The sequence below is a fragment of the Hyla sarda genome, chromosome 2 (genome assembly GCF_029499605.1).
Source record: "Hyla sarda isolate aHylSar1 chromosome 2, aHylSar1.hap1, whole genome shotgun sequence".
NCBI lineage: Eukaryota > Metazoa > Chordata > Amphibia > Anura > Hylidae > Hyla > Hyla sarda.
Window position 1 is genome coordinate 6,180,224 of NC_079190.1, and position 27,669 is coordinate 6,207,892.

At 49.3% G+C, this 27,669-nt stretch overlaps 1 protein-coding gene across 2 annotated transcripts in view; it reads left to right on the forward strand.

The window, feature by feature from the left end:
• The window catches only part of LOC130358194 (beta-arrestin-1), a 255,931-nt gene that overhangs the window by 136,438 nt on the left and 91,824 nt on the right, over nt 1-27,669 (forward strand). For both annotated transcript variants that reach the window (XM_056561068.1, XM_056561067.1), the window contains exon 2: nt 9,378-9,408. In XM_056561068.1, coding sequence (XP_056417043.1) covers nt 9,378-9,408 — 31 coding nt within the window. The remainder of the gene's footprint in view (nt 1-9,377; nt 9,409-27,669) is intronic.

Below are 27,669 nucleotides of genomic sequence, written 5' to 3' on the forward strand. Positions count from 1 at the left end.
TCCCTGCTGCTGATGGCGGCTCCTATGGCCTACAGCCTCCCTGCTGCTGCTGATGGCTCCTATGGCCTCCAGCCTTCCTGCTGCTGCTGATGACGGCTACTATGGCCTCCAGCCTCCCTGCTGCTGATGGTGGCTCCTATGGCTTCCAGCCTCCCTGCTGCTAATGGCAGCTCCTATGGCCTCCAGCCTCCCTGCTGCTAATGGCGGCTCCTATGGCCTACAGCCTCCCTGCTGCTGATGGCGGCTCCTATGGCCTACAGCCTCCCTGCTGCTGATGGCGGCTCCTATGGCCTCCAGCCTCCCTGATGCTGATGGTGGCTCCTATGGCCTCCAGCCTCCCTGATGCTGATGGCGTCTCCTATGGCCTTCAGCCTCCCTGATGCTTATGGCGGCTCCTATGGCCTCCAGCCTCCCTGGTGCTGATGGTGGCTCCTATGGCCTCCAGCCTCCCTGCTGCTGATGGCGGCTCCTATGGCCTCCAGCCTCCCTGCTGCTGATGATGGCTCCTATGGCCTCCAGCCTTCCTGCTGCTGCTGATGATGGCTCCTATGGCCTCCAGCCTTCCTGCTGCTGCTGATGACGGCTCCTATGGCCTCCAGCCTCCCTGCTGCTGATGGTGGCTCCTATGGCCTCCAGCCTCCCTGCTGCTAATGGCAGCTCCTATGGCCTCCAGCCTCCCTGCTGCTGATGGCGGCTCCTATGGTCTTCACCCTCCCTGCTGCTGCTGATGGCTCCTATGGCCTCCAGCCTCCCTGCTGCTGATGGCGGCTCCTATGGCCTCCAGCCTCCCTGCTGCTGATGGCGGCTCCTATGGCCTCCAGCCTCCCTGCTGCTGATGGTGGCTCCTATGGCCTCCAGCCTCCCTGCTGCTGATGGTGGCTCCTATGGCCTCCAGCCTCCCTGCTGCTGATGGTGGCTCCTATGGCCTCCAGCCTCCCTGCTACTGATCGTGGCTCCTATGGCCTCCAGCCTCCCTGCTGCTTATGGCGGCTCCTATGGCCTCCAGCCTCCCTGCTGCTGATGATGGCTCCTATGGCCTCCAGCCTCCCTGCTGCTGATGGCGACTCCTATGGCCTACAGCCTCCCTGCTGCTGCTGATGGCTTCTATGGCCTCCAGCCTCCCTGCTGCTGATGATGGCTCCTATGGCTTCCAGCCTCCCTGATGCTGATGGCGACTCCTATGGCCTTCAGCCTCCCTGCTGCACCCTCTTTCCATATTATAGATCTAAGAGATTGCTAGGGGTACTGCAGCTTGTAGCCCCCAGGATGATGTATTAGCCACAGGGGACTGCAATGTAAAGTCTTCATTTCCTTTCTGCAGGGCCAGCATTGGGGGTCCCGGGGGGCACCATTGACTTTAGTAAGAGCCCTGGGGTCCTGCAGTACTGAAAACCAGGTGGGATGTAGCCCCCGGTTTACACTGATTCCTAAGCAGGTGACTATGGGCCATTCATTCAATGATTCCGACAATTACAAAGTCATTAAACAGCAATTTCACTTCCCTTTTTTTCAACCAAATCTACAGAGACTTCACATGATGTGCAGATATTGATATCAATTAGATCCACAGCTTACGTGTAATTCTTATCGAGCTGGAAGCCTGCCCAGAGCTGAGATGTGTATACCGCTACATAGTCATCATTACATAGACTTATCTACAGCATTCACTGATATATTGTCTGTAACTCAAGAATATAACTACTATAATACTGCTCCTATATACAAGAATATAACTACTATAATACTGCTCCTATGTACAAGAATATAACTTCTATAATACTGTCTCCTATATACAAGAATATAACTACTATAATACTGCTCCCATATATAAGAATATAACTACTATAATACTGCTCCTATATACAAGAATATAACTACTATAATACTGCTCCTATATACAAGAATATAACTACTATAATACTGCTCCTATATACAAGAATATAACTACTATAATACTGCTCCTATATACAAGAATATAACTACTATAATACTGCTCCTATATACAAGAATATAACTACTATAATACTGCTCCTATATACAAGAATATAACTACTATAATACTGCTCCTATATACAAGAATATAACTACTATAATACTGCTCCTATATACAAGAATATAACTACTATAATACTGCTCCTATATACAAGAACATAACTACTATAATACTGCCCCTATACACAAGAATATAACTACTATAATACTGCTCCTATATACAAGAATATATCTACTATAATACTGCTCCTATATACAAGAATATAACTACTATAATACTGCTCCTATATACAAGAATATAACTACTATAATACTGCTCCTATATACAAGAATATAACTACTATAATACTGCTCCTATATACAAGAATATAACTACTATAATACTGCTCCTATATACAAGAATATAACTACTATAATACTGCCCCTATATACAAGAATATAACTACTATAATACTGCTCCTATATACAAGAATATAACTACTATAATACTGCTCCTATATACAAGAATATAACTACTATTATACTGCTCCTATCCTTGTGGGTGTGACCCATCCCCTGTGTTTCCGCTTGTCCTTACCCTTGCTCCGCCCCTGTCTTACCTGTCTCATTCTTACAGACCCCGCAGTACATGTAGGATGTCGGCTCCATAGAGAAGGAAATCTGCAAAGAGAAATAAAATGTAACAAACCTCAGGAGCTCAAAGCCCTGATCACTGTCACCTTTGTGCGCATTGTGTCACTAGCAACACCATCGTCCTCATCATTATCAATATTACCATCATCATCACTATCACCATCATCATCACTATCACCATCATAACCATCATCCTTATCATCTCCATTACTATCCCCATCATCCTCATCACCATCATCCTCATCACTATCACCATCATAACCATCATCCTTATCATCTCCATTACTATCACCATCATCCTCATCACTATCACCATCTTTATCCCCATTATCTTGTGTCATCTGAGTGATGGATCCAGTAATAACACTTCAGTATAATATTTCGTGAATAATCTGAAGGTCTATTATCTATAAATGTCACGGTGGGGGAAGCGCATTCAGAAACATTTATTAACCCTTTTAGTGTTAGACATGAGACACCGTCCTGATCTGAGTGGGGGGATTCTCCTGGCTCCTGTGGACGGTGTGAACTGGTGGTTATGTGCCGATCCCTTGTGTCCTTCTGTTCAGCCCATTTCCTATTTTATCTGTTTCTGAAGAAGTTGTGTGACAACCGATCTGGCTACAATTCTGGTTCTCTCTGTTGTATACCAGAACTCATGATGTTGTTGTTGTTATAGTTGGTGTTGTTGTTGTTATCGTTGGTGTTTGTGTTATTATTGGTGTTGTTGTGATGTTATTATTATTGTTGTGATTAATGTTATTGCCGGTGTTGGTGTAATTGTTATTGTTCGTGTAATTGTTATTGTTGGTGTTGTTGTTATTGTATGTGTTGTTGATGATGTTGTTGGTGTTATTGGTGGTGTTGTTGGTTGTGTTATTATTGGTGTTGTTGGTGGTGTTATTGTTGTTGCTGTTATTGTTGGTGGTGTTATTGGTTTTGTTGTTATTGTTGGTGCTATTGTTATTGTTGGTGTTGTTTTTGATGTTGTATGTGTTGTTGATGATGTTGTTGGTGTTATTGTTGTTAATGTTATTGTTGGTGTTGTTATTGGTATTGTTGATATTGTTGTTGATGGTGTTGTTGTTATTGTTGTATTTGTTGTTGTTTATTATGTTGGTGTTGTTGTTGTTGGTGTTATTGTTGGTGTTTTTGGTGGTGATATTGTTGGTGGTGGTGTTGTTGGTTGTGTTATTATTGGTGGTGTTATTGTTGTTGCTGTTTTTGTTGTATGTGTTGTTGTTGATGATGTTGTTGGTGTTATTGTTGTTGGTGTTATTGTTGGTGTTGTTGGTGGTGATATTGTTGGTGGTGTTGTTAGTGGTGTTATTGTTGTTGCTGTTTTTGTTGTATGTGTTGTTGTTGATGATGTTGTTGGTGTTATTGTTGGTGTTGTTGGTGGTGATATTGTTGGTGGTGTTGTTGGTGGTGTTATTGTTGTTGCTGTTTTTTTTGTATGTCTTGTTGTTGATGATGTTGTTGGCGTTATTGTTGTTGCTGTTATTGTTAGTGGTGTTGTTGTTGGTTGTGTTATTGTTATTGTTGTTGTTGCTGTTATTGTTGTATGTGTTGTTGTTGCTGCAGATGATCTCTGACATCTCTGAGGTTTGTCATATATTGAAGCTTCACAGCTGAAATTCTTCCATCACATGACGGAGGAGGTTAAATAACTGCGGAGCCCTCACTACACCCTGTGCAATCCTTGTCTTTGTATCGACTGCAAAACAATTTGTGGGAAACAGTCTGAATGGAGGAGATCGATTCCTCTGCGGCCGGCGAGCGGCGCGATCCACTGGAACACTAAATCAGTGTAACCGGCATGAACCTCTGAATGTGCCTGAAGACTGTCCGCAGGTCGTCACCATAGCACACAAAGGGACAAAGATCAGGATGAGGACAGTACAAACCTCTCTCCAGAAATACTCTGTGCTGCTGAGAATGCCCTACACCTATTTATCAGTCTTATTTTCCTGAAATACTCTGTGCTGCTCAGGACCCAGCACCTTCTACTATGTAAACTGATGTAGACAGTCAGATCCTTTCACTCTCTAGCTCCATCCCATGGTCAGACTGAGGATCTGCCTTTTTGAATACAATTGAATAGAATGTGCTGAGACTTCCCGCTGGGAGAGGGGCAGAGGTAGCAGCTTCCTTCCAAGTCCAAACACAGAATCGTGTGTGGTGTCCCGGTACCGTCTTACATACCATACCTAGTGTAGAGGTCCCCAAAGTCAGAGTAACTAGGCTCACGTAGTGTTCCTCAGTTGGGACAGCCCCTAGTTGCCTCTCCTCAAGTCTAATTCTCTAACGTTAATACCTGTATATATTTAATGATAATGTATATTTAATAATAATGTATAGTACTTACCTTGTTTAGCGTCGCAGGACCTTCGGTCATGTGACCATGTTAATATCCTCTATGCTATGTTGGAGGACCTTGGGAGGTCCTTGGGTCACATGTTACCCACAAGCCTTTGTAACGGTGATTGACACATGTATTGGACCAATTAGCACTAGTCCAGCCCCTGCCCATATAAGGGAGCTGTAGCCAATTATCGCTCTCTTGGGTTGCTGCTCTCGTGGATGCCGGACTAGCAGGACGGATCTACGCAACTTGCAAAGATACACTAGGCCTGAAAACCTACCGGCCTCAGCGGAACTAAAACCGTGAGTTCTAAACTACTCCCGTTAAAGCTAGCGTGACTACTGGACCGCAATTAAATCCCCTAAATCCATGGAACAGCGCACAATACTAAAAGACTCTAAATTGCTAAAGTCCCAACCTTTGTCAATCTCCAAAGTAAGCAGTTGTATGTATAGAGACTGTTCCGTTTATGAAGCTTTCAGAAAATCTTCAGTAAAAGTTATACCTGTTTCAGAAAACTCTCCGGTTGTGGACAATCTAATCTTATCTACCTCCCTATCGTTCTTGGGAAGGGTGGCGGTAGGACAAGCATTACTGAGGAGCCCACACCCTGGCGTCACGAATAGCAAGGGTTATCCAGACACCCTTTAGTCACCACACAGCTACACTCCCCATACCCTACACCCCCAGGCTATCATACGTGCCTATGGCAAAATGCTGAGAAAACCTGACAATCTGTGGGGATAAGTGGCTGCAAGTAGTTCTAATATATACTGCACAGGGGGCGCTGTTGTTCTTCGTCAGTCTTTATCACAAGACCCTACAGCAGTGGTCTCCAACCGGTGGGCCTCCAGATGTTGCAAAACTACAATTCCCAGCATGCCCGGACAGCCGTTGGCTGTCCGGGCATGCTGAGAGTTGTAGTTTTGCAACATCTGGAGGTCCGCGAGTTGAAGACCACTGTACTACAGTATAGATGTGGGATTCCGTGGTACGGTACTGTCATGATGCACCACTCACACTATGTAATGGCTTCTTATCGTATATACTGTCGGTCACTTGGAGTTATATTCGGGGGTTAGTTGGAGGTTCCGGTGTGTATTGTATGTATGCAGCTTCTCTGCAGAGCTATGTGTCTCTATGGTAACAGACGTGAAACAATCCCCATGTAGTCAGATCCTGCAGTCACTTGTTACTCTCATCTCTCATCTACTGGATTGGAATACAACATGTCTGCCGGATCAGACCACACAGGGTTTGTTTGCTATGTAACCATGGAGACACATAAGTCTGCAGAGGAGCTACAGACACAAAACGCTGCGGCTAAAATATATCTGAAACATTCTTTGTGGCTCACTTTTCTAAGACTTTCCTTACTTGTCTAGACTGGATACAATTGTATCACTTCTCAGCTGAGAGCAGGACGAGCTATGTACAATGTATTAGTCTGGGGTCCAGGATGTTTAGCTCACAGAGCATTGTCTAGACTGGATACAATTGTATCACTTCTCAGCTGAGAGCAGGACGAGCTATGTACAGTGTATCAGTCTGGAGTCCAGGATGTTTAGCTCACAGAGCATTGTCTAGACTGGATACAATTGTATATACTTCTCAGCTGAGAGCAGGACTAGCTATGTACAATGTATGTCTGGAGTCCAGGATGTTTAGCTCACAGAGCATTGTCTAGACTGGATACAATTGTATCACTTCTCAGCTGAGAGCAGGACTAGCTATGTACAATGTATTAGTCTGGGGTCCAGGATGTTTAGCTCACAGAGCATTGTCTAGACTGGATACAATTGTATCACTTCTCAGCTGAGAGCAGGACGAGCTATGTACAGTGTATCAGTCTGGAGTCCAGGGTGTTTAGCTCACAGAGCATTGTCTAGACTGGATACAATTGTATCACTTCTCAGCTGAGAGCAGGACTAGCTATGTACAATGTATCAGTCTGGAGTCCAGGATGTTTAGCTCACAGAGCATTGCCTAGACTGGATACAATTGTATCACTTCTCAGCTGAGAGCAGGACTAGCTATGTACAATGTATCAGTCTGGAGTCCGGGATGTTTAGCTCACAGAGCATTGTCTGGACTGGATACAATTGTATCACTTCTCAGCTGAGAGCAGGACTAGCTATGTACAATGTATCAGTCTGGGGTCCAGGATGTTTAGCTCACAGAGTATTGTCTAGACTGGATACAATTGAATCACTTCTCAGCTGGGAGCAGGACTAGCTATGTACAATGTATCAGTCTGGAGTCCAGGATGTTTAGCTCACAGAGCATTGTCTAGACTGGATACAATTGTATCACTTCTCAGCTGAGAGCAGGACGAGCTATCTACAATGTATCAGTCTGGAGTCCAGGATGTTTAGCTCACAGAGCATTGTCTAGACTGGATACAATTGTATCACTTCTCAGCTGAGAGCAGGACTAGCTATGTACAATGTATCAGTCTGGAGTCCAGGATGTTTAGCTCACAGAGCATTGTCTAGACTGGATACAATTGTATCACTTCTCAGCTGAGAGCAGGACTAGCTATGTACAATGTATCAGTCTGGAGTCCGGGATGTTTAGCTCACAGAGCATTGTCTGGACTGGATACAATTGTATCACTTCTCAGCTGAGAGCAGGACTAGCTATGTACAATGTATCAGTCTGGGGTCCAGGATGTTTAGCTCACAGAGTATTGTCTAGACTGGATACAATTGAATCACTTCTCAGCTGGGAGCAGGACTAGCTATGTACAATGTATCAGTCTGGGGTCCAGGATGTTTAGCTCACAGAGCATTGTCTAGACTGGATACAATTGTATCACTTCTCAGCTGAGAGCAGGACTAGCTATGTACAATGTATGTCTGGAGTCCAGGATGTTTAGCTCACAGAGCATTGTCTAGACTGGATACAATTGTATCACTTCTCAGCTGAGAGCAGGACGAGCTATGTACAATGTATCAGTCTGGAGTCCAGGATGTTTAGCTCACAGAGCATTGTCTAGACTGGATACAATTGTATTACTTCTCAGCTGAGAGCAGGACTAGCTATGTACAATGTATCAGTCTGGGGTCAAGGATGTTTAGCTCACAGAGCATTGTCTAGACTGAATACAATTGTATCACTTCTCAGCTGAGGGCAGGACGAGCTATGTACAATGTATCAGTCTGGAGTCCAGGGTGTTTAGCTCACAGAGCATTGTCTAGATTGGATACAATTGTATCACTTCTCAGCTGAGAGCAGGACTAGCTATGTACAATGTATCAGTCTGGAGTCCAGGATGTTTAGCTCACAGAGCATTGCCTAGATTGGATACAATTGTATTACTTCTCAGCTGAGAGCAGGACTAGCTATGTACAATGTATCAGTCTGGGGTCCGGGATGTTTAGCTCACAGAGCATTGTCTGGACTGGATACAATTGTATCACTTCTCAGCTGAGAGCAGGACGAGCTATGTACAATGTATCAGTCTGGGGTCCAGGATGTTTAGCTCACAGAGTATTGTCTAGACTGGATACAATTGAATCACTTCTCAGCTGGGAGCAGGACTAGCTATGTACAATGTATCAGTCTGGAGTCTAGGATGTTTAGCTCACAGAGCATTGTCCAGACTGGATACAATTTTATCACTTCTCAGCTGAGAGCAGGACGAGCTATGTACAATGTATCAGTCTGGGGTCCAGGATGTTTAGCTCACAGAGCATTGTCTAGACTGGATACAATTGTATCTCAGCTGAGGGCAGGACTAGCTATGTACAATGTATCAGTCTGGGGTCCAGGATGTTTAGCTCACAGAGCATTGTCCAGACTGGATACAATTTTATCACTTCTCAGCTGAGAGCAGGACGAGCTATGTACAATGTATCAGTCTGGGGTCCAGGATGTTTAGCTCACAGAGCATTGTCTCTGGATACAATTGTATCTCAGCTGAGAGCAGGACTAGCTATGTACAATGTATCAGTCTGGGGTCCAGGATGTTTAGCTCACAGAGCATTGTCTAGACTGGATACAATTGTATCACTTCTCAGCTGAGAGCAGGACTAGCTATGTACAATGTATCAGTCTGGAGTCTAGGATGTTTAGCTCATAGAGCATTGTCGAGTCTGGTGAATGGCCCCACCATCTTTGTGCTCCACTTACTGCCATCATAACACGTTACTATATTGCAGTGCATTGTGGGATGTTACTGGCTGTGACCAGGGTATAAGATAAAATTTCTCTGATTTAAAATGTAGATTTTTACTGTTCGGGAAGTGTAGTTCTATATGTTATACTGCCCCCTGGCTGCCGCTATTATAATAGTCTGCCGATATACTAAATACTTTCTATCCATAAGTCATTCCAGGGAATTTTCCTTTAAATCCTAATTTCTTTCTTTTGTTTTTCTCCGCAGAGTCTTTAAGAAAGCCAGTCCTAATGGAAAGGTAAGCGTCTTATTCCTCTAACCTTAATGCTGCCAATCAGATATATAGACTATCTTGTCTTTACTATAGAAGTCTATACAAAGCGCTTAATTCAGTGGTCTTCAAACGGTGGCCCTCCAGATGTTGCAAAACTACAACTCCCAGCATGCCCGGACAGCCAACGGCTGTCCGGGCATGCTGGGAGTTGTAGTTTTGCAACATCTGGAGGGCCACCGTTTGAAGACCACTGGCTTAATTATTTGTTACTACAGTCACATCCAGGGCTGCAGTCACTATTCTGCTGTTTTATCATGTCTGTTAGAATATATGTACTTGTCTTCATGATGACATCACAGCTTCATAGTACAATAGCCGCACCCCATCCTAGTGATGTCACTATCTGCCCTTTATCACAGTAAACTGTATAGAGACCACATAGACAGAGATCAGTGGTCTTCGACCTGCGGACCTCCAGATGTTGCAAAACTACAACTCCCAGCATTCCCGGACAGCCGACGGCTGTCCGGGCATGCTGGGAGTTGTAGCTTTGCAACAGCTGGAGGCACCCTGGTTGGGAAACACTGATCTAACACATGTCAGAAAGGCTATAAAGGATGTCACCCAGCTTTCCCAACATCCTGAAGGGCAGCTGTTCTTAGTCGTGAAGCAATCTCTGACAGTATTGTCAGATGGTATAATAATGCTCCGGGGCCCTCCCTCCATTCCGTATATTCTGCGCCATTTTCCGCCTGTAGATGTATTTTTCGCCGGGCTCCTATGGCGAGGCCTCACAGATCCCGTATAAAAGCCTTGGTTACACGTCCCGGCAACCGAGCGCTCCCAGCGGTTTCCATGGAAATCTGAGTTCTAGAAAAAAGAAAAAAGGTTTTAGTACTAAGAAAGCTTTAGAAAGATAGAGAAGTGAGTTCATGGGGGCCAAGGGCCTCGCCGAGAGGCAGAAGACAATGCAGAGCAGCAGATCTCAGCCTCGTTACAATGTGTCGGCGCAGAGTCCACACAATGTCTGAACTGGATACAATTGTTTGCAGAAATTCTTCCGATTAAATTCCGACTACATTTGAAAATATTTTTTTCACTTGTGCTGATCAGGAGTTAAATGATGTTTTTTTTTACTACAGTCACATCCAGAGCTGCATTCACAGTTCTGCTTTCATATCATGACACAGAGCTGTATTCACTATTCTGCTGTTACATCCTTTCTTATCCTCCCATCACCTCCAGAGCTGCACTCACAATTCTGTCACTATTCATGTCTTATTCTCCAGAGCTGCACTCACTATTCTGCTGCTACATCCTGTCTTATCCTCTAGAGCTGCACTCACTATTCTGCTGTTATATCATGTCTTATCCTCTAGAGCTGCACTCACTATTCTGCTGTTACATCATGTCTTATCCTCCAGTCACCCCCGGAGCTGCAATCACTATTCTGCTGTTGCATCATGTCTTATCCTCCAGTCACCTCCAGAGCTGCACTCACTATTCTGCTGTTACATCATGTCTTATCCTCCAGAACTGCACTCACTAGTCTGCTGTTACATCATGTCTTATTATTTAGTCACCTCCGGAGCTGCACTCACTATTCTACTGCTATATCTTGTCATATCCTCCAGTCACCTCCAGAGCTGCACTCACTATTCTGCTGTTACACCATGTCTTATCCTCCAGAGCTGTACTCACTATTCTGCAGTTACATCATGTCTCATCCTCCAGAGCTGCACTCACTATTCTGCTGTTACATCATGTCTAATCTTCCAGAGCTGCACTCACTATTCTGCAGTTACATCATGTCTCATCCTCCAGAGCTGCACTCACTATTCTGCTGTTACATCATGTCTTATCCTCCAGAGCTGCACTCACTATTGTGCTGTTGCATCATGTCTTATCCTCCAGAGCTGCACTCACTATTCTGCTGTTGCATCATGTCTTATCCTCCAGAGCTGCACTCACTATTCTGCTGTTACATCCTGCCTTATCCTCTAGAGCTGCACTCACTATTCTGCTGTTACATCATGTCTTACCCTCCAGACACCTCCAGAGCTGCACTCACTATTCTGCTGTTACATCATGTCTTACCCTCCAGTCACCTCCAAAGCTGCACTCACTATTCTGCTGATACATTGTCACGGTGCCGGCTGGCAGGAGGTGGATCCTCTGTGCCAGAGAGGGATTGGCGTGGACCGTGCTAGTGGACCGGTTCTAAGTCACTACTGGTTTTCACCAGAGCCCGCCGCAAAGCGGGATGGTCTTGCTGCGGCGGTAGTGACCAGGTCGTATCCCTAGCAACGGCTCAACCTCTCTGACTGCTGAAGATAGGCGCGGTACAAGGGAGTAGACAGAAGCAAGGTCGGACGTAGCAGAAGGTCGGGGCAGGCAGCAAGGATCGTAGTCAGGGGCAACGGCAGGAGGTCTGGAACACAGGCTAGGAACACACAAGGAAACGCTTTCACTGGCACAATGGCAACAAGATCCGGCAAGGAAGGGAAGGGGAAGTGAGGTATACATAGGGAGTGCACAGGTGAACACACTGATTAGAACCACTTGCGCCAATCAGCGGCGCAGTGGCCCTTTAAATCGCAGAGACCCGGCGCGCGCGCGCCCTAGGGAGCGGGGCCGCGCGCGCCGGGACAGGACCGACGGAGAGCGAGTCAGGTACGGGAGCCGGGGTGCGCATCGGAGCGGGCGCCACCCGCATCGCGAATCGCATCCCGGCTGGAGGCGGTATCGCAGCGCACCGGGTCAGTGGATCTGACCGGAGCGCTGCAGTAGCGAGAGTGTAGCGAGCGCTCCGGGGAGGAGCGGGGACCCGGAGCGCTCGGCGTAACAGTACCCCCCCCCTTGGGTCTCCCCCTCTTCTTGGAGCCTGAGAACCTGAGGAGCAGACTTTTGTCTAGGATATTGTCCTCAGGTTCCCAGGATCTCTCTTCAGGACCACAACCCTCCCAATCGACCAAAAAAAAAGTTTTCCCTCTGACCTTCTTGGAGGCCAGTATCTCCTTTATGGAGAAGATGTCCGAGGAGCCGGAAACAGGAGTGGAAGAAACAAGTTTGGGAGAGAAACGGTTGATGATGAGTGGTTTAAGAAGAGAAACGTGAAAGGCATTAGGAATACGAAGAGAAGGAGGAAGAAGAAGTTTGTAAGAGACAGGATTAATCTGGCACAAAATTTTGAAAGGACCAAGATAGCGTGGTCCCAATTTGTAGCTAGGGACACGGAAGCGGACATATTTAGCGGAGAGCCATACCTTGTCTCCAGGAGAAAAAATGGGGGGAGCTCTTCTTTTCTTATCAGCAAACTTCTTCATGCGTGATGAAGCCTGTAAGAGAGAATTTTGGGTCTCTTTCCATATGGTGGAAAGATCACGAGATATTTCATCCACAGCGGGCAAACCAGAGGGCAAGGGAGTAGGGAGGGGGGGAAGAGGGTGACGGCCGTACACCACGAAAAATGGGGATTTGGAGGAAGATTCAGAGACTCTGAAGTTATACGAGAATTCGGCCCATGGTAGAAGATCTGCCCAGTCATCCTGGCGGGAGGAAACAAAATGCCGTAAATAATCACCCAGGACCTGGTTAATTCTTTCTACTTGCCCATTGGATTGAGGATGATAGGCAGAAGAAAAGTTTAATTTAATCTTGAGTTGTTTACAGAGAGCCCTCCAGAATTTTGACACGAATTGGACGCCTCTGTCCGAGACGATCTGCGTGGGCAACCCGTGAAGACGAAAAATGTGTACAAAAAATTGTTTTGCCAACTGAGGCGCTGAAGGAAGACCAGGAAGAGGGATGAAATGTGCCATCTTGGAGAATCGATCAACGACCACCCAAACAACAGTGTTGCCACGGGATGGGGGTAAGTCTGTAATAAAGTCCATACCAATCAGAGACCAAGGCTGTTCGGGGACAGGCAGAGGATGAAGAAGACCAGCAGGCTTCTGGCGAGGAGTCTTATCCCGGGCACAGACAGTGCAGGCCCGCACAAAATCCACAACATCCGTCTCCAGAGTCGGCCACCAATAGAAACGAGAGATGAGTTGCACGGATTTCTTGATGCCCGCATGACCTGCGAGATGGGAGGAGTGACCCCATTTGAGGATTCCGAGGCGTTGGCGAGGAGAGACGAAGGTCTTCCCTGGAGGAGTTTGCCTGATGGAGGCTGGAGAAGTGGAGATCAGGCAGTCAGGAGGAATGATGTGTTGCGGAGAGAGCTCTACTTCCGAGGCATCCGAGGAACGAGAGAGAGCATCGGCCCTAATGTTCTTATCGGCAGGCCGAAAGTGAATTTCAAAATTAAATCGGGCAAAGAACAGAGACCACCTGGCCTGGCGAGGATTCAGCCGTTGGGCAGACTGGAGATAGGAGAGGCTCTTGTGATCGGTGTAAATAATAACTGGAAATCTTGATCCCTCCAGCAGATGCCTCCATTCCTCAAGTGCCAATTTAATGGCTAGTAGCTCTCGATCCCCGATGGAGTAGTTCCTCTCCGCCGGGGAGAAGGTCCTAGAAAAAAACCCACAAGTAACAGCATGCCCGGAAGAATTTTTTTGTAGAAAGACCGCTCCAGCTCCTACTGAGGAGGCATCAACCTCCAATAGGAAGGGTTTAGATGGGTCAGGTCTGGAGAGCACGGGAGCCGAAGAAAAGGCAGACTTGAGCTGTTTAAAGGCGTCTTCCGCTTGAGGAGGCCATGACTTAGGATTGGCATTCTTTTTGGTTAAAGCCACGATAGGAGCCACAATGGTAGAAAAATGTGGAATAAATTGTCTGTAATAATTGGCGAACCCCAAAAAACGTTGGATGGCACGGAGTCCGGAGGGGCGTGGCCAATCTAAGACGGCATAGAGTTTGTCTGGATCCATTTGTAGTCCCTGGCCAGAGACCAAGTATCCTAGGAAAGGAAGAGATTGACATTCAAACAGACATTTCTCCATTTTGGCATAAAGTTGATTGTCACGAAGTCTCTGAAGAACCATGCGGACATGCTGGCGGTGTTCTTCTAGGTTGGCAGAAAAAATCAGGATATCGTCCAGATACACAACAACACAGGAATATAAGAGATCACGAAAAATTTCATTAACAAAGTCTTGGAAGACGGCAGGGGCGTTGCACAGGCCAAAGGGCATGACCAGATACTCAAAGTGTCCATCTCTAGTGTTAAATGCCGTTTTCCATTCGTCCCCCTCTCTGATGCGGATGAGATTATAGGCACCTCTTAAGTCCAGTTTGGTAAAGATGTGGGCACCTTGGAGGCGATCAAAGAGTTCAGAGATGAGAGGTAGAGGGTAGCGGTTCTTTACCGTGATTTTATTAAGACCGCGGTAGTCAATGCAAGGACGTAGGGAGCCATCTTTTTTGGACACAAAGAAAAATCCGGCTCCGGCAGGAGAGGAGGATTTGCGGATAAAGCCCTTTTTTAAATTCTCCTGGATGTACTCCGACATAGCAAGAGTCTCTGGGGCGGACAGAGGATAAATTCTGCCCCGGGGTGGAGTAGTACCCGGGAGGAGGTCAATGGGACAGTCATAAGGCCTGTGAGGAGGTAAAGTCTCAGCTTGTTTTTTGCAAAAAACATCCGCAAAGTCCATATAGGCCTTAGGGAGACCGGTTACAGGGGGAACCACAGGGTCACGGCAGGGAGTACTGGGAACCGGTTTAAGGCAGTCCTTGAAACAAGAGGAACCCCAACTCTTGATCTCCCCAGTGGACCAATCCAGGGTTGGGGAATGGTGTTGAAGCCAGGGTAGTCCGAGGAGAATTTCGGAAGTGCAATTGGGGAGGACCAAAAACTCTATTTTCTCGTGATGAGGTCCGATGCACATTAGGAGGGGCTCCGTGCGGAAACGTATGGTACAGTCCAATCTTTCATTGTTAACACAATTGATGTAGAGGGGTCTGGCGAGACTGGTCACTGGGATGTTGAACCTGTTGATGAGAGAGGCTAAAATAAAATTTCCTGCAGATCCGGAATCCAAGAAGGCCATAGTAGCGAAGGAGAAGGTAGAGGCAGATATCCGCACAGGCACAGTAAGACGTGGAGAAGCAGAGTTGACATCAAGGACTGTCTCACCTTTGTGCGGAGTCAGCGTACGTCTTTCCAGGCGGGGAGGACGGATAGGACAATCCTTCAGGAAGTGTTCGGTACCGGCACAGTACAGGCAGAGATTCTCCATGCGGCGTCGTGTCCTCTCTTGAGGTGTCAGGCGAGACCGGTCGACCTGCATAGCCTCCACGGCGGAAGGCACAGGAACGGATTGCAGAGGACCAGAGGAGAGAGGAGCCGGGGAGAAAAAACGCCTCGTGCGAACAAAGTCCATATCCTGGCGGAGCTCCTGACGCCTTTCGGAAAAACGCATGTCAATGCGAGTGGCAAGATGAATGAGTTCATGTAGATTAGCAGGAATTTCTCGTGCGGCCAGAACATCTTTAATGTTGCTGGATAGGCCTTTTTTAAAGGTCGCGCAGATGGCCTCATTATTGCAGGATAGTTCTGAAGCAAGAGTACGGAATTGTACGGCGTACTCGCCAACGGAAGAATTACCCTGGACCAGGTTTGTTACGCCTAGCGCTCCGGGTCCCCGCTCCTCCCCGGAGCGCTCACGGCGTCCTTCTCCCTGCAGCTCCCCGGTCAGCGCTGACCGGGAGCGCTGCTCTGCCATGGCCGTTGGGGATGCGATTCGCACAGCGGGACGCGCCCGCTTGCGAGTCGCATCCCAGGTCACTTACCCGTTCCCGTCTCCTGCGGTCATGTGCTGGCGCGCGCGGCTCCGCTCTCTAGGGCGCGCGCGCGCCAGCTCCCTGAGACTTAAAGGGCCAGTGCACCAATGATTGGTGCCTGGCCCAATTAGCTTAATTGGTTCCCACCTGTTCCCTGCTTATATCTAGTCTCCTCCCTTGCACTCCCTTGCCGGATCTTGTTGCCTTAGTGCCAGTGAAAGCGTTCTTTGTGTGTTTATACCCTGTGTACCAGTACTATTGCTATCTCCCCTGACTACGAACCTTGCCGCCTGCCCCCGACCTTCTGCTACGTCCGACTTTGCTTCTGCCTACTCCCTTGTACCTCGCCTATCTTCAGCAGCCAGAGAGGTGCCGTTGCTAGTGGATACGACCTGGTCACTACCGCCGCAGCAAGACCATCCCGCTTTGCGGCGGGCTCTGGTGAAAACCAGTAGTGTCTTAGAACCGGTCCACTAGCACGGTCCTCGCCATCCCTCTCTGGCACAGAGGATCCACCTCCTGCCAGCCGGCATCGTGACAGTAGATCCGGCCATGGATCCCGCTGAAGTTCCTCTGCCTGTTATTGCCGACCTCCCCACACTGGTCGCCCAGCAAGCCCGACAGATTGCCCAACAAGATCACCAGCTGTCGTACTTGACCACCATGACTCAGCAACTCCAGTCGCAGCTACAGCAGATTCAGTCTCAGCTACAGCAGCAGCAACCATCTCCCCTGCCAGCTCCTGCACCTCTTCCGCAGCGAGTGGCCACTCCTAGCCTCCGCCTGTCTTTGCCGGACAAATTTAATGGGGACTCTAAGTTTTGCCGTGGCTTCCTTTCCCAATGTTCTCTGCATCTGGAGATGATGTCGGATCAGTTTCCTACTGAAAGGTCTAAGGTGGCTTTCGTAGTCAGCCTTCTGTCAGGAAAAGCCCTGTCATGGGCCACACCGCTCTGGGACCGCGATGACCCTGTCACTGCCTCTGTACACTCCTTCTTCTCGGAAATTCGAAGTGTCTTTGAGGAACCTGCCCGAGCCTCTTCTGCTGAGACTGCCCTGCTGAACCTGGTCCAGGGTAATTCCTCCGTTGGCGAGTACGCCATACAATTCCGTACTCTTGCTTCTGAACTATCCTGGAATAATGAGGCTCTCTGCGCGACCTTTAAAAAAGGCCTATCCAGCAACATTAAGGATGTTCTGGCCGCACGAGAGACTCCTGCTAACCTGCATGAACTCATTCATCTAGCCACTCGCATTGACATGCGTTTTTCTGAGAGGCATCAAGAGCTCCGCCAGGAAAAGGACTTAGATCTCTGGACACCTCTCCCACAGTCTCCACTGCAATCTGCGCCTAGGCCTCCCGCCGAGGAGGCCATGCAAGTGGATCGGTCTCGCCTGACCCTGGAAGAGAGGAATCGCCGTAAGGAAGAGAATCTTTGTTTGTACTGTGCCAGTACTGAACATTTTCTGGTGGATTGCCCAATCCGTCCTCCACGTCTGGGAAACGCACGCTCGCACTCAGCTCTCGTGGGTGTGGCGTCTCTTGATGCCAAGTCGGCTTCTCCACGTCTCACGGTACCTGTTCGGATTTCCACTTCAGCCAGCTCTCCCCTCTCAGCCGTGGCCTGCCTGGACTCTGGAGCTTCTGGGAATTTTATTCGGGACTCCTTTGTGAATAAATTCCGGATTCCGGTGACCCGTCTTATCAAGCCACTCCACATTTCCGCGGTCAACGGAGCCAGGGTGGACTGTACCATACGTTTCCGCACGGAGCCCCTTCTTATGAGCATCGGATCTCACCACGAGAGGATTGAACTTTTGGTCCTCCCCAATTGCACCTCGGAAATTCTCCTTGGACTTCCCTGGCTTCAACTTCATTCCCCAACCCTGGATTGGTCCACTGGGGAGATCAAGAGTTGGGGGTCCTCTTGTTCCAAGAACTGTCTAAAACCGGTTCCCAGTAACCCTTGCCGTAACTCTGTGGTTCCTCCTGTATCTGGTCCCCCTAAGGTCATTAAGGACTCTGCCTGCCACAGGAAATGCCCCTCCCCCCCTCCCAGGCAAGCTTCTGTGTCCCCTCATGGCCCTCGTCCTGGTGTCACACCGCCCCGTGCCAGGTCCCGCCCTCTGCCCGCTCTCCCCATTCCTACTCCTGCGGTTCTGCCTGCCGTTGAAGAATCCCTCCATCCTTTCCCGGTGTCCTCATCCCAGGGGAGGCAGTTACCCGATAAAGAGAAGGGGAGACCTAAGGGGGGGGGTACTGTTACGCCTAGCGCTCCGGGTCCCCGCTCCTCCCCGGAGCGCTCACGGCGTCCTTCTCCCTGCAGCTCCCCGGTCAGCGCTGACCGGGAGCGCTGCTCTGCCATGGCCGTTGGGGATGCGATTCGCACAGCGGGACGCGCCCGCTTGCGAGTCGCATCCCAGGTCACTTACCCGTTCCCGTCTCCTGCGGTCATGTGCTGGCGCGCGCGGCTCCGCTCTCTAGGGCGCGCGCGCGCCAGCTCCCTGAGACTTAAAGGGCCAGTGCACCAATGATTGGTGCCTGGCCCAATTAGCTTAATTGGTTCCCACCTGTTCCCTGCTTATATCTAGTCTCCTCCCTTGCACTCCCTTGCCGGATCTTGTTGCCTTAGTGCCAGTGAAAGCGTTCTTTGTGTGTTTATACCCTGTGTACCAGTACTATTGCTATCTCCCCTGACTACGAACCTTGCCGCCTGCCCCCGACCTTCTGCTACGTCCGACTTTGCTTCTGCCTACTCCCTTGTACCTCGCCTATCTTCAGCAGCCAGAGAGGTGCCGTTGCTAGTGGATACGACCTGGTCACTACCGCCGCAGCAAGACCATCCCGCTTTGCGGCGGGCTCTGGTGAAAACCAGTAGTGTCTTAGAACCGGTCCACTAGCACGGTCCTCGCCATCCCTCTCTGGCACAGAGGATCCACCTCCTGCCAGCCGGCATCGTGACAAGGTTCAACAGGGCAGTCTCAGCAGAGGAGGCTCGGGCAGGTTCCTCAAAGACACTTCGAATTTCCGAGAAGAAGGAGTGTACAGAGGCAGTGACGGGGTCATTGCGGTCCCAGAGCGGTGTGGCCCATGACAGGGCTTTTCCAGACAGAAGGCTGACTACGAAAGCCACCTTAGACCTTTCAGTAGGAAACTGGTCCGACATCATCTCCAAGTGCAGGGAACATTGCGAAAGAAAGCCACGGCAAAACTTAGAGTCCCCATCAAATTTATCCGACAAGGATAATCGTAAGCCGGAAGCGGCCACTCGCTGCGGAGGAGGTGCAGGAGCTGGCGGAGGAGATGATTGCTGAAGCTGTGGTAGTAGCTGCTGTAGCATCACGGTCAGTTGAGACAGCTGGTGGCCTTGTTGCGCTATCTGTTGTGACTGCTGGGCGACCACCGTGGTGAGGTCGGCGACAACTGGCAGTGGGACTTCAGCGGGATCCATGGCCGGATCTACTGTCGTGGTGCCGGCTGGCAGGAGGTGGATCCTCTGTGCCAGAGAGGGATTGGCGTGGACCGTGCTAGTGGACCAGTTCTAAGTCACTACTGGTTTTCACCAGAGCCCGCCGCAAAGCGGGATGGTCTTGCTGCGGCGGTAGTGACCAGGTCGTATCCACTAGCAACGGCTCAACCTCTCTGACTGCTGAAGATAGGCGCGGTACAAGGGAGTAGACAGAAGCAAGGTCGGACGTAGCAGAAGGTCGGGGCAGGCAGCAAGGATCGTAGTCAGGGGCAACGGCAGGAGGTCTGGAACACAGGCTAGGAACACACAAGGAAACGCTTTCACTGGCACAATGGCAACAAGATCCGGCAAGGAAGGGAAGGGGAAGTGAGGTATACATAGGGAGTGCACAGGTGAACACACTGATTAGAACCACTTGCGCCAATCAGCGGCGCAGTGGCCCTTTAAATCGCAGAGACCCGGCGCGCGCGCGCCCTAGGGAGCGGGGCCGCGCGCGCCGGGACAGGACCGACGGAGAGCGAGTCAGGTACGGGAGCCGGGGTGCGCATCGGAGCGGGCGCCACCCGCATCGCGAATCGCATCCCGGCTGGAGGCGGTATCGCAGCGCACCGGGTCAGTGGATCTGACCGGAGCGCTGCAGTAGCGAGAGTGTAGCGAGCGCTCCGGGGAGGAGCGGGGACCCGGAGCGCTCGGCGTAACAGTACCCCCCCCCTTGGGTCTCCCCCTCTTCTTGGAGCCTGAGAACCTGAGGAGCAGACTTTTGTCTAGGATATTGTCCTCAGGTTCCCAGGATCTCTCTTCAGGACCACAACCCTCCCAATCGACCAAAAAAAAAGTTTTCCCTCTGACCTTCTTGGAGGCCAGTATCTCCTTTATGGAGAAGATGTCCGAGGAGCCGGAAACAGGAGTGGAAGAAACAAGTTTGGGAGAGAAACGGTTGATGATGAGTGGTTTAAGAAGAGAAACGTGAAAGGCATTAGGAATACGAAGAGAAGGAGGAAGAAGAAGTTTGTAAGAGACAGGATTAATCTGGCACAAAATTTTGAAAGGACCAAGATAGCGTGGTCCCAATTTGTAGCTAGGGACACGGAAGCGGACATATTTAGCGGAGAGCCATACCTTGTCTCCAGGAGAAAAAATGGGGGGAGCTCTTCTTTTCTTATCAGCAAACTTCTTCATGCGTGATGAAGCCTGTAAGAGAGAATTTTGGGTCTCTTTCCATATGGTGGAAAGATCACGAGATATTTCATCCACAGCGGGCAAACCAGAGGGCAAGGGAGTAGGGAGGGGGGGAAGAGGGTGACGGCCGTACACCACGAAAAATGGGGATTTGGAGGAAGATTCAGAGACTCTGAAGTTATACGAGAATTCGGCCCATGGTAGAAGATCTGCCCAGTCATCCTGGCGGGAGGAAACAAAATGCCGTAAATAATCACCCAGGACCTGGTTAATTCTTTCTACTTGCCCATTGGATTGAGGATGATAGGCAGAAGAAAAGTTTAATTTAATCTTGAGTTGTTTACAGAGAGCCCTCCAGAATTTTGACACGAATTGGACGCCTCTGTCCGAGACGATCTGCGTGGGCAACCCGTGAAGACGAAAAATGTGTACAAAAAATTGTTTTGCCAACTGAGGCGCTGAATGGAGACCAGGAAGAGGGATGAAATGTGCCATCTTGGAGAATCGATCAACGACCACCCAAACAACAGTGTTGCCACGGGATGGGGGTAAGTCTGTAATAAAGTCCATACCAATCAGAGACCAAGGCTGTTCGGGGACAGGCAGAGGATGAAGAAGACCAGCAGGCTTCTGGCGAGGAGTCTTATCCCGGGCACAGACAGTGCAGGCCCGCACAAAATCCACAACATCCGTCTCCAGAGTCGGCCACCAATAGAAACGAGAGATGAGTTGCACGGATTTCTTGATGCCCGCATGACCTGCGAGATGGGAGGAGTGACCCCATTTGAGGATTCCGAGGCGTTGGCGAGGAGAGACGAAGGTCTTCCCTGGAGGAGTTTGCCTGATGGAGGCTGGAGAAGTGGAGATCAGGCAGTCAGGAGGAATGATGTGTTGCGGAGAGAGCTCTACTTCCGAGGCATCCGAGGAACGAGAGAGAGCATCGGCCCTAATGTTCTTATCGGCAGGCCGAAAGTGAATTTCAAAATTAAATCGGGCAAAGAACAGAGACCACCTGGCCTGGCGAGGATTCAGCCGTTGGGCAGACTGGAGATAGGAGAGGTTCTTGTGATCGGTGTAAATAATAACTGGAAATCTTGATCCCTCCAGCAGATGCCTCCATTCCTCAAGTGCCAATTTAATGGCTAGTAGCTCTCGATCCCCGATGGAGTAGTTCCTCTCCGCCGGGGAGAAGGTCCTAGAAAAAAAACCACAAGTAACAGCATGCCCGGAAGAATTTTTTTGTAGAAAGACCGCTCCAGCTCCTACTGAGGAGGCATCAACCTCCAATAGGAAGGGTTTAGATGGGTCAGGTCTGGAGAGCACGGGAGCCGAAGAAAAGGCAGACTTGAGCTGTTTAAAGGCGTCTTCCGCTTGAGGAGGCCATGACTTAGGATTGGCATTCTTTTTGGTTAAAGCCACGATAGGAGCCACAATGGTAGAAAAATGTGGAATAAATTGTCTGTAATAATTGGCGAACCCCAAAAAACGTTGGATGGCACGGAGTCCGGAGGGGCGTGGCCAATCTAAGACGGCATAGAGTTTGTCTGGATCCATTTGTAGTCCCTGGCCAGAGACCAAGTATCCTAGGAAAGGAAGAGATTGACATTCAAACAGACATTTCTCCATTTTGGCATAAAGTTGATTGTCACGAAGTCTCTGAAGAACCATACGGACATGCTGGCGGTGTTCTTCTAGGTTGGCAGAAAAATTCAGGATATCGTCCAGATACACAACAACACAGGAATATAAGAGATCACGAAAAATTTCATTAACAAAGTCTTGGAAGACGGCAGGGGCGTTGCACAGGCCAAAGGGCATGACCAGATACTCAAAGTGTCCATCTCTAGTGTTAAATGCCGTTTTCCATTCGTCCCCCTCTCTGATGCGGATGAGATTATAGGCACCTCTTAAGTCCAGTTTGGTAAAGATGTGGGCACCTTGGAGGCGATCAAAGAGTTCAGAGATGAGAGGTAGAGGGTAGCGGTTCTTTACCGTGATTTTATTAAGACCGCGGTAGTCAATGCAAGGACGTAGGGAGCCATCTTTTTTGGACACAAAGAAAAATCCGGCTCCGGCAGGAGAGGAGGATTTGCGGATAAAGCCCTTTTTTAAATTCTCCTGGATGTACTCCGACATAGCAAGAGTCTCTGGGGCGGACAGAGGATAAATTCTGCCCCGGGGTGGAGTAGTACCCGGGAGGAGGTCAATGGGACAGTCATAAGGCCTGTGAGGAGGTAAAGTCTCAGCTTGTTTTTTGCAAAAAACATCCGCAAAGTCCATATAGGCCTTAGGGAGACCGGTTACAGGGGGAACCACAGGGTCACGGCAGGGAGTACTGGGAACCGGTTTAAGGCAGTCCTTGAAACAAGAGGAACCCCAACTCTTGATCTCCCCAGTGGACCAATCCAGGGTTGGGGAATGGTGTTGAAGCCAGGGTAGTCCGAGGAGAATTTCGGAAGTGCAATTGGGGAGGACCAAAAACTCAATTTTCTCGTGATGAGGTCCGATGCACATTAGGAGGGGCTCCGTGCGGAAACGTATGGTACAGTCCAATCTTTCATTGTTAACACAATTGATGTAGAGGGGTCTGGCGAGACTGGTCACTGGGATGTTGAACCTGTTGATGAGAGAGGCTAAAATAAAATTTCCTGCAGATCCGGAATCCAAGAAGGCCATAGTAGCGAAGGAGAAGGTAGAGGCAGATATCCGCACAGGCACAGTAAGACGTGGAGAAGCAGAGTTGACATCAAGGACTGTCTCACCTTTGTGCGGAGTCAGCGTACGTCTTTCCAGGCGGGGAGGACGGATAGGACAATCCTTCAGGAAGTGTTCGGTACTGGCACAGTACAGACAGAGATTCTCCATGCGGCGTCGTGTCCTCTCTTGAGGTGTCAGGCGAGACCGGTCGACCTGCATAGCCTCCACGGCGGAAGGCACAGGAACGGATTGCAGAGGACCAGAGGAGAGAGGAGCCGGGGAGAAAAAACGCCTCGTGCGAACAAAGTCCATATCCTGGCGGAGCTCCTGACGCCTTTCGGAAAAACGCATGTCAATGCGAGTGGCTAGATGAATGAGTTCATGTAGGTTAGCAGGGATTTCTCGTGCGGCCAGAACATCTTTAATGTTGCTGGATAGGCCTTTTTTAAAGGTCGCGCAGAGGGCCTCATTATTGCAGGATAGTTCTGAAGCAAGAGTACGGAATTGTACGGCGTACTCGCCAACGGAAGAATTACCCTGGACCAGGTTCAACAGGGCAGTCTCAGCAGAAGAGGCTCGGGCAGGTTCCTCAAAGACACTTCGAATTTCCGAGAAGAAGGAGTGTACAGAGGCAGTGACGGGGTCATTGCGGTCCCAGAGCGGTGTGGCCCATGACAGGGCTTTTCCAGACAGAAGGCTGACTACGAAAGCCACCTTAGACCTTTCAGTGGGAAACAGGTCCGACATCATCTCCAGATGCAGGGAACATTGGGAAAGAAAGCCACGGCAAAACTTAGAGTCCCCATCAAATTTATCCGACAAGGATAATCGTAAGCCGGAAGCGGCCACTCGCTGCGGAGGAGGTGCAGGAGCTGGCGGAGGAGATGACTGCTGAAGCTGTGGTAGTAGCTGCTGTAGCATCACGGTCAGTTGAGACAGCTGGTGGCCTTGTTGCGCTATCTGTTGTGACTGCTGGGCGACCACCGTGGTGAGGTCAGCGACAACTGGCAGAGGAACTTCAGCGGGATCCATGGCCGGATCTACTGTCACGATGCCGGCTGGCAGGAGGTGGATCCTCTGTGCCAGAGAGGGATTGGCGTGGACCGTGCTAGTGGACCGGTTCTAAGTCACTACTGGTTTTCACCAGAGCCCGCCGCAAAGCGGGATGGTCTTGCTGCGGCGGTAGTAACCAGGTCGTATCCACTAGCAACGGCTCAACCTCTCTGACTGCTGAAGATAGGCGCGGTACAAGGGAGTAGACAGAAGCAAGGTCGGACGTAGCAGAAGGTCGGGGCAGGCAGCAAGGATCGTAGTCAGGGGCAACGGCAGGAGGTCTGGAACACAGGCTAGGAACACACAAGGGAACGCTTTCACTGGCACAATGGCAACAAGATCCGGCGAGGGAGTGCAGGGGAAGTGAGGTATAAATAGGGAGTGCACAGGTGAAGACACTAATTAGACCAACTGTGCCAATCAGTGGCGCAGTGGCCCTTTAAATCGCAGAGACCCGGCGCGCGCGCGCCCTAGGGAGCGGGGCCGCGCGCGCCGGGACAGGACCGACGGAGAGCGAGTCAGGTACGGGAGCCGGGGTGCGCATCGCGAGCGGGCGCCACCCGCATCGCGAATCGCATCCCGGCTGGAGGCGGTATCGCAGCGCACCGGGTCAGTGGATCTGACCGGAGCGCTGCAGTAGCGAGAGTGTAGCGAGCGCTCCGGGGAGGAGCGGGGACCCGGAGCGCTCGGCGTAACATACATCATGTATTACCCTCCAGACACCTCCAGAGTTGCACTCACTATTCTGCTGTTACATCATGTCTTACCCTCCAGTCACCTCCAAAGCTGCACTCACTATTCTGCTGATACATCATGTCTTACCCTCCAGACACCTCCAGGGTTGCACTCACTATTCTGCTGTTACATCATGTCTTATCCTCCAGTCACCTCTAGAGCTGCACTCCCTATTCTACTGTTACATCATGTCTTATCCTCCAGTCACCTCCAGAGTTGCACTCACTATTCTGCTGTTACATCATGTCTTACCCTTCAGTCACCTCCAGAGTTGCACTCACTATTCTGCTGTTACATTAATGGCCCAGATTTATCAAACTGTGTGAGAGAAATAATAGAGCGATTTTCCCGCAGCGACCAATCACAGTTCAGCTGACTAGCTCTGGTAAAGTGAAAGCTGAACTGTGATTGGTCGCTGTGGGGAAATCGCTCTATTATTTCTCTCACACAGTTTGATAAATCGGGGCCATTAATGTAACAGCAGAATAGTGAGTGCAGCTCTGGAGGTGACTGGAGGGTAAGACATGATGTAACAGCAGAATAGTGAGTGCAGCTCTGGAGGTGACTGAAGGGTAAGACATGATGTAACAGCAGAATAGTGAGTGCAGCTCTGGAGGTGACTGGAGGGTAAGACATAATGTAACAGCAGAATAGTGAGTGCAGCTCTGGAGGTGACTGGAGGGTAAGACATAATGTAACAGCAGAATAGTGAGTGCAGCTCTGGAGGTGACTGGAGGGTAAGACATAATGTAACAGCAGAATAGTGAGTGCAGCTCTGGAGGTGACTGGAGGATAAGACATGATGTAACAGAAGAATATTGAGTGCAACCCTGGAGGTGACTGGAGGGTAAGACATAATGTAACAGCAGAATAGTGAGTGCAGCTCTGGAGGTGTCTGGAGGGTAAGACATAATGTAACAGCAGAATAGTGAGTGCAACCCTGGAGGTGACTGGAGGGTAAGACATGATGTAACAGCAGAATAGTGAGTGCAGCTCTGGAGGATAAGAAATGATGTAACAGGAGAATAGTGAGTGCAGCTCTGGAGGATAAGACATGATGTAACAGGAGAATAGTGAGTGCAGCTCTGGAGGATAAGACATGATGTAACAGAAGAATAGTGAGTGCAGATCTGGAGGTGACTGGAGGATAAGACATGATGTAACAGGAGAATAGTGAGTGCAGCTCTGGAGGATAAGACATGATGTAACAGCAGAATAGTGAGTGCAGATCTGGAGGTGACTGGAGGGTAAGACATGATGTAACAGCAGAATAGTGAGTGCATCTCTGGAGGTGACTGGAGGGTAAAACATGATGTGACAGCAGAATAGTGAGTGCAGCTCTAGAGGATAAGACATGATGTAACAGCAGAATAGTGAGTGCAGCTCTGGAGGATGAGACATGATGTAACAGCAGAATAGTGAATGCAGCTCTGGAGGATGAGACATGATGTAACAGCAGAATAGTGAGTGCAGCTCTGGAGGTGACTGGAGGATAAGACATGATGTGACAGCAGAATAGTGAGTGCAGGTCTAGAGGATAAGGCAAGATGTAACAGCAGAATAGTGAGTGCAGCTCTGGAGGATTAGACATGATGTAACAGCAGAATAGTGAGTGCAGCTCTGGAGGTGACTAGAGGATAAGACATGATGTAACAGCAGAATAGTGAGTGCAGGTCTAGAGGATAAGGCAAGATGTAACAGCAGAATAGTGAGTGCAGCTCTGGAGGATTAGACATGATGTAACAGCAGAATAGTGAGTGCAGCTCTGGAGGTGACTGGGGGATAAGACATGATGTAACAGCAGAATAGTGAGTGCAGCTCTGGAGGTGACTGGAGGATAAGACATAATGTAACAGCAGAATAGTGAGTGCAGCTCTGGAGGTGACTGGAGAATAAGACATGATGTAACAGCAGAATAGTGAGTGCAGCTCTGGAGGTGACTGGAGGATAAGACATGATGTAACAGCAGAATAGTGAGTTCAGCTCTGGAGGTGACTGGAGAATAAGACATAATGTAACAGCAGAATAGTGAGTGCAGCTCTGGAGGTGACTGGAGAATAAGACATGATGTAACAGCAGAATAGTGAGCGCAGCTCTGGAGGTGACTGGAGGATAAGACATGATGTAACAGCAGAATAGTGAGTGCAGCTCTGGAGGTGACTGGAGAATAAGACATAATGTAACAGCAGAATAGTGAGTGCAGCTCTGGAGGTGACTGGAGGATAAGACATGATGTAGCAGCAGAATAGTGAGTGCAGCTCTGGAGGTGACTGGAGGATAAGACATGATGTAACAGCAGAATAGTGAGTGCAGCTCTGGAAGTGACTGGAGGATAAGACATGATGTAACAGCAGAATAGTGAGTGCAGCTCTGGAGGTGACTGGAGAATAAGACATGATGTAACAGCAGAATAGTG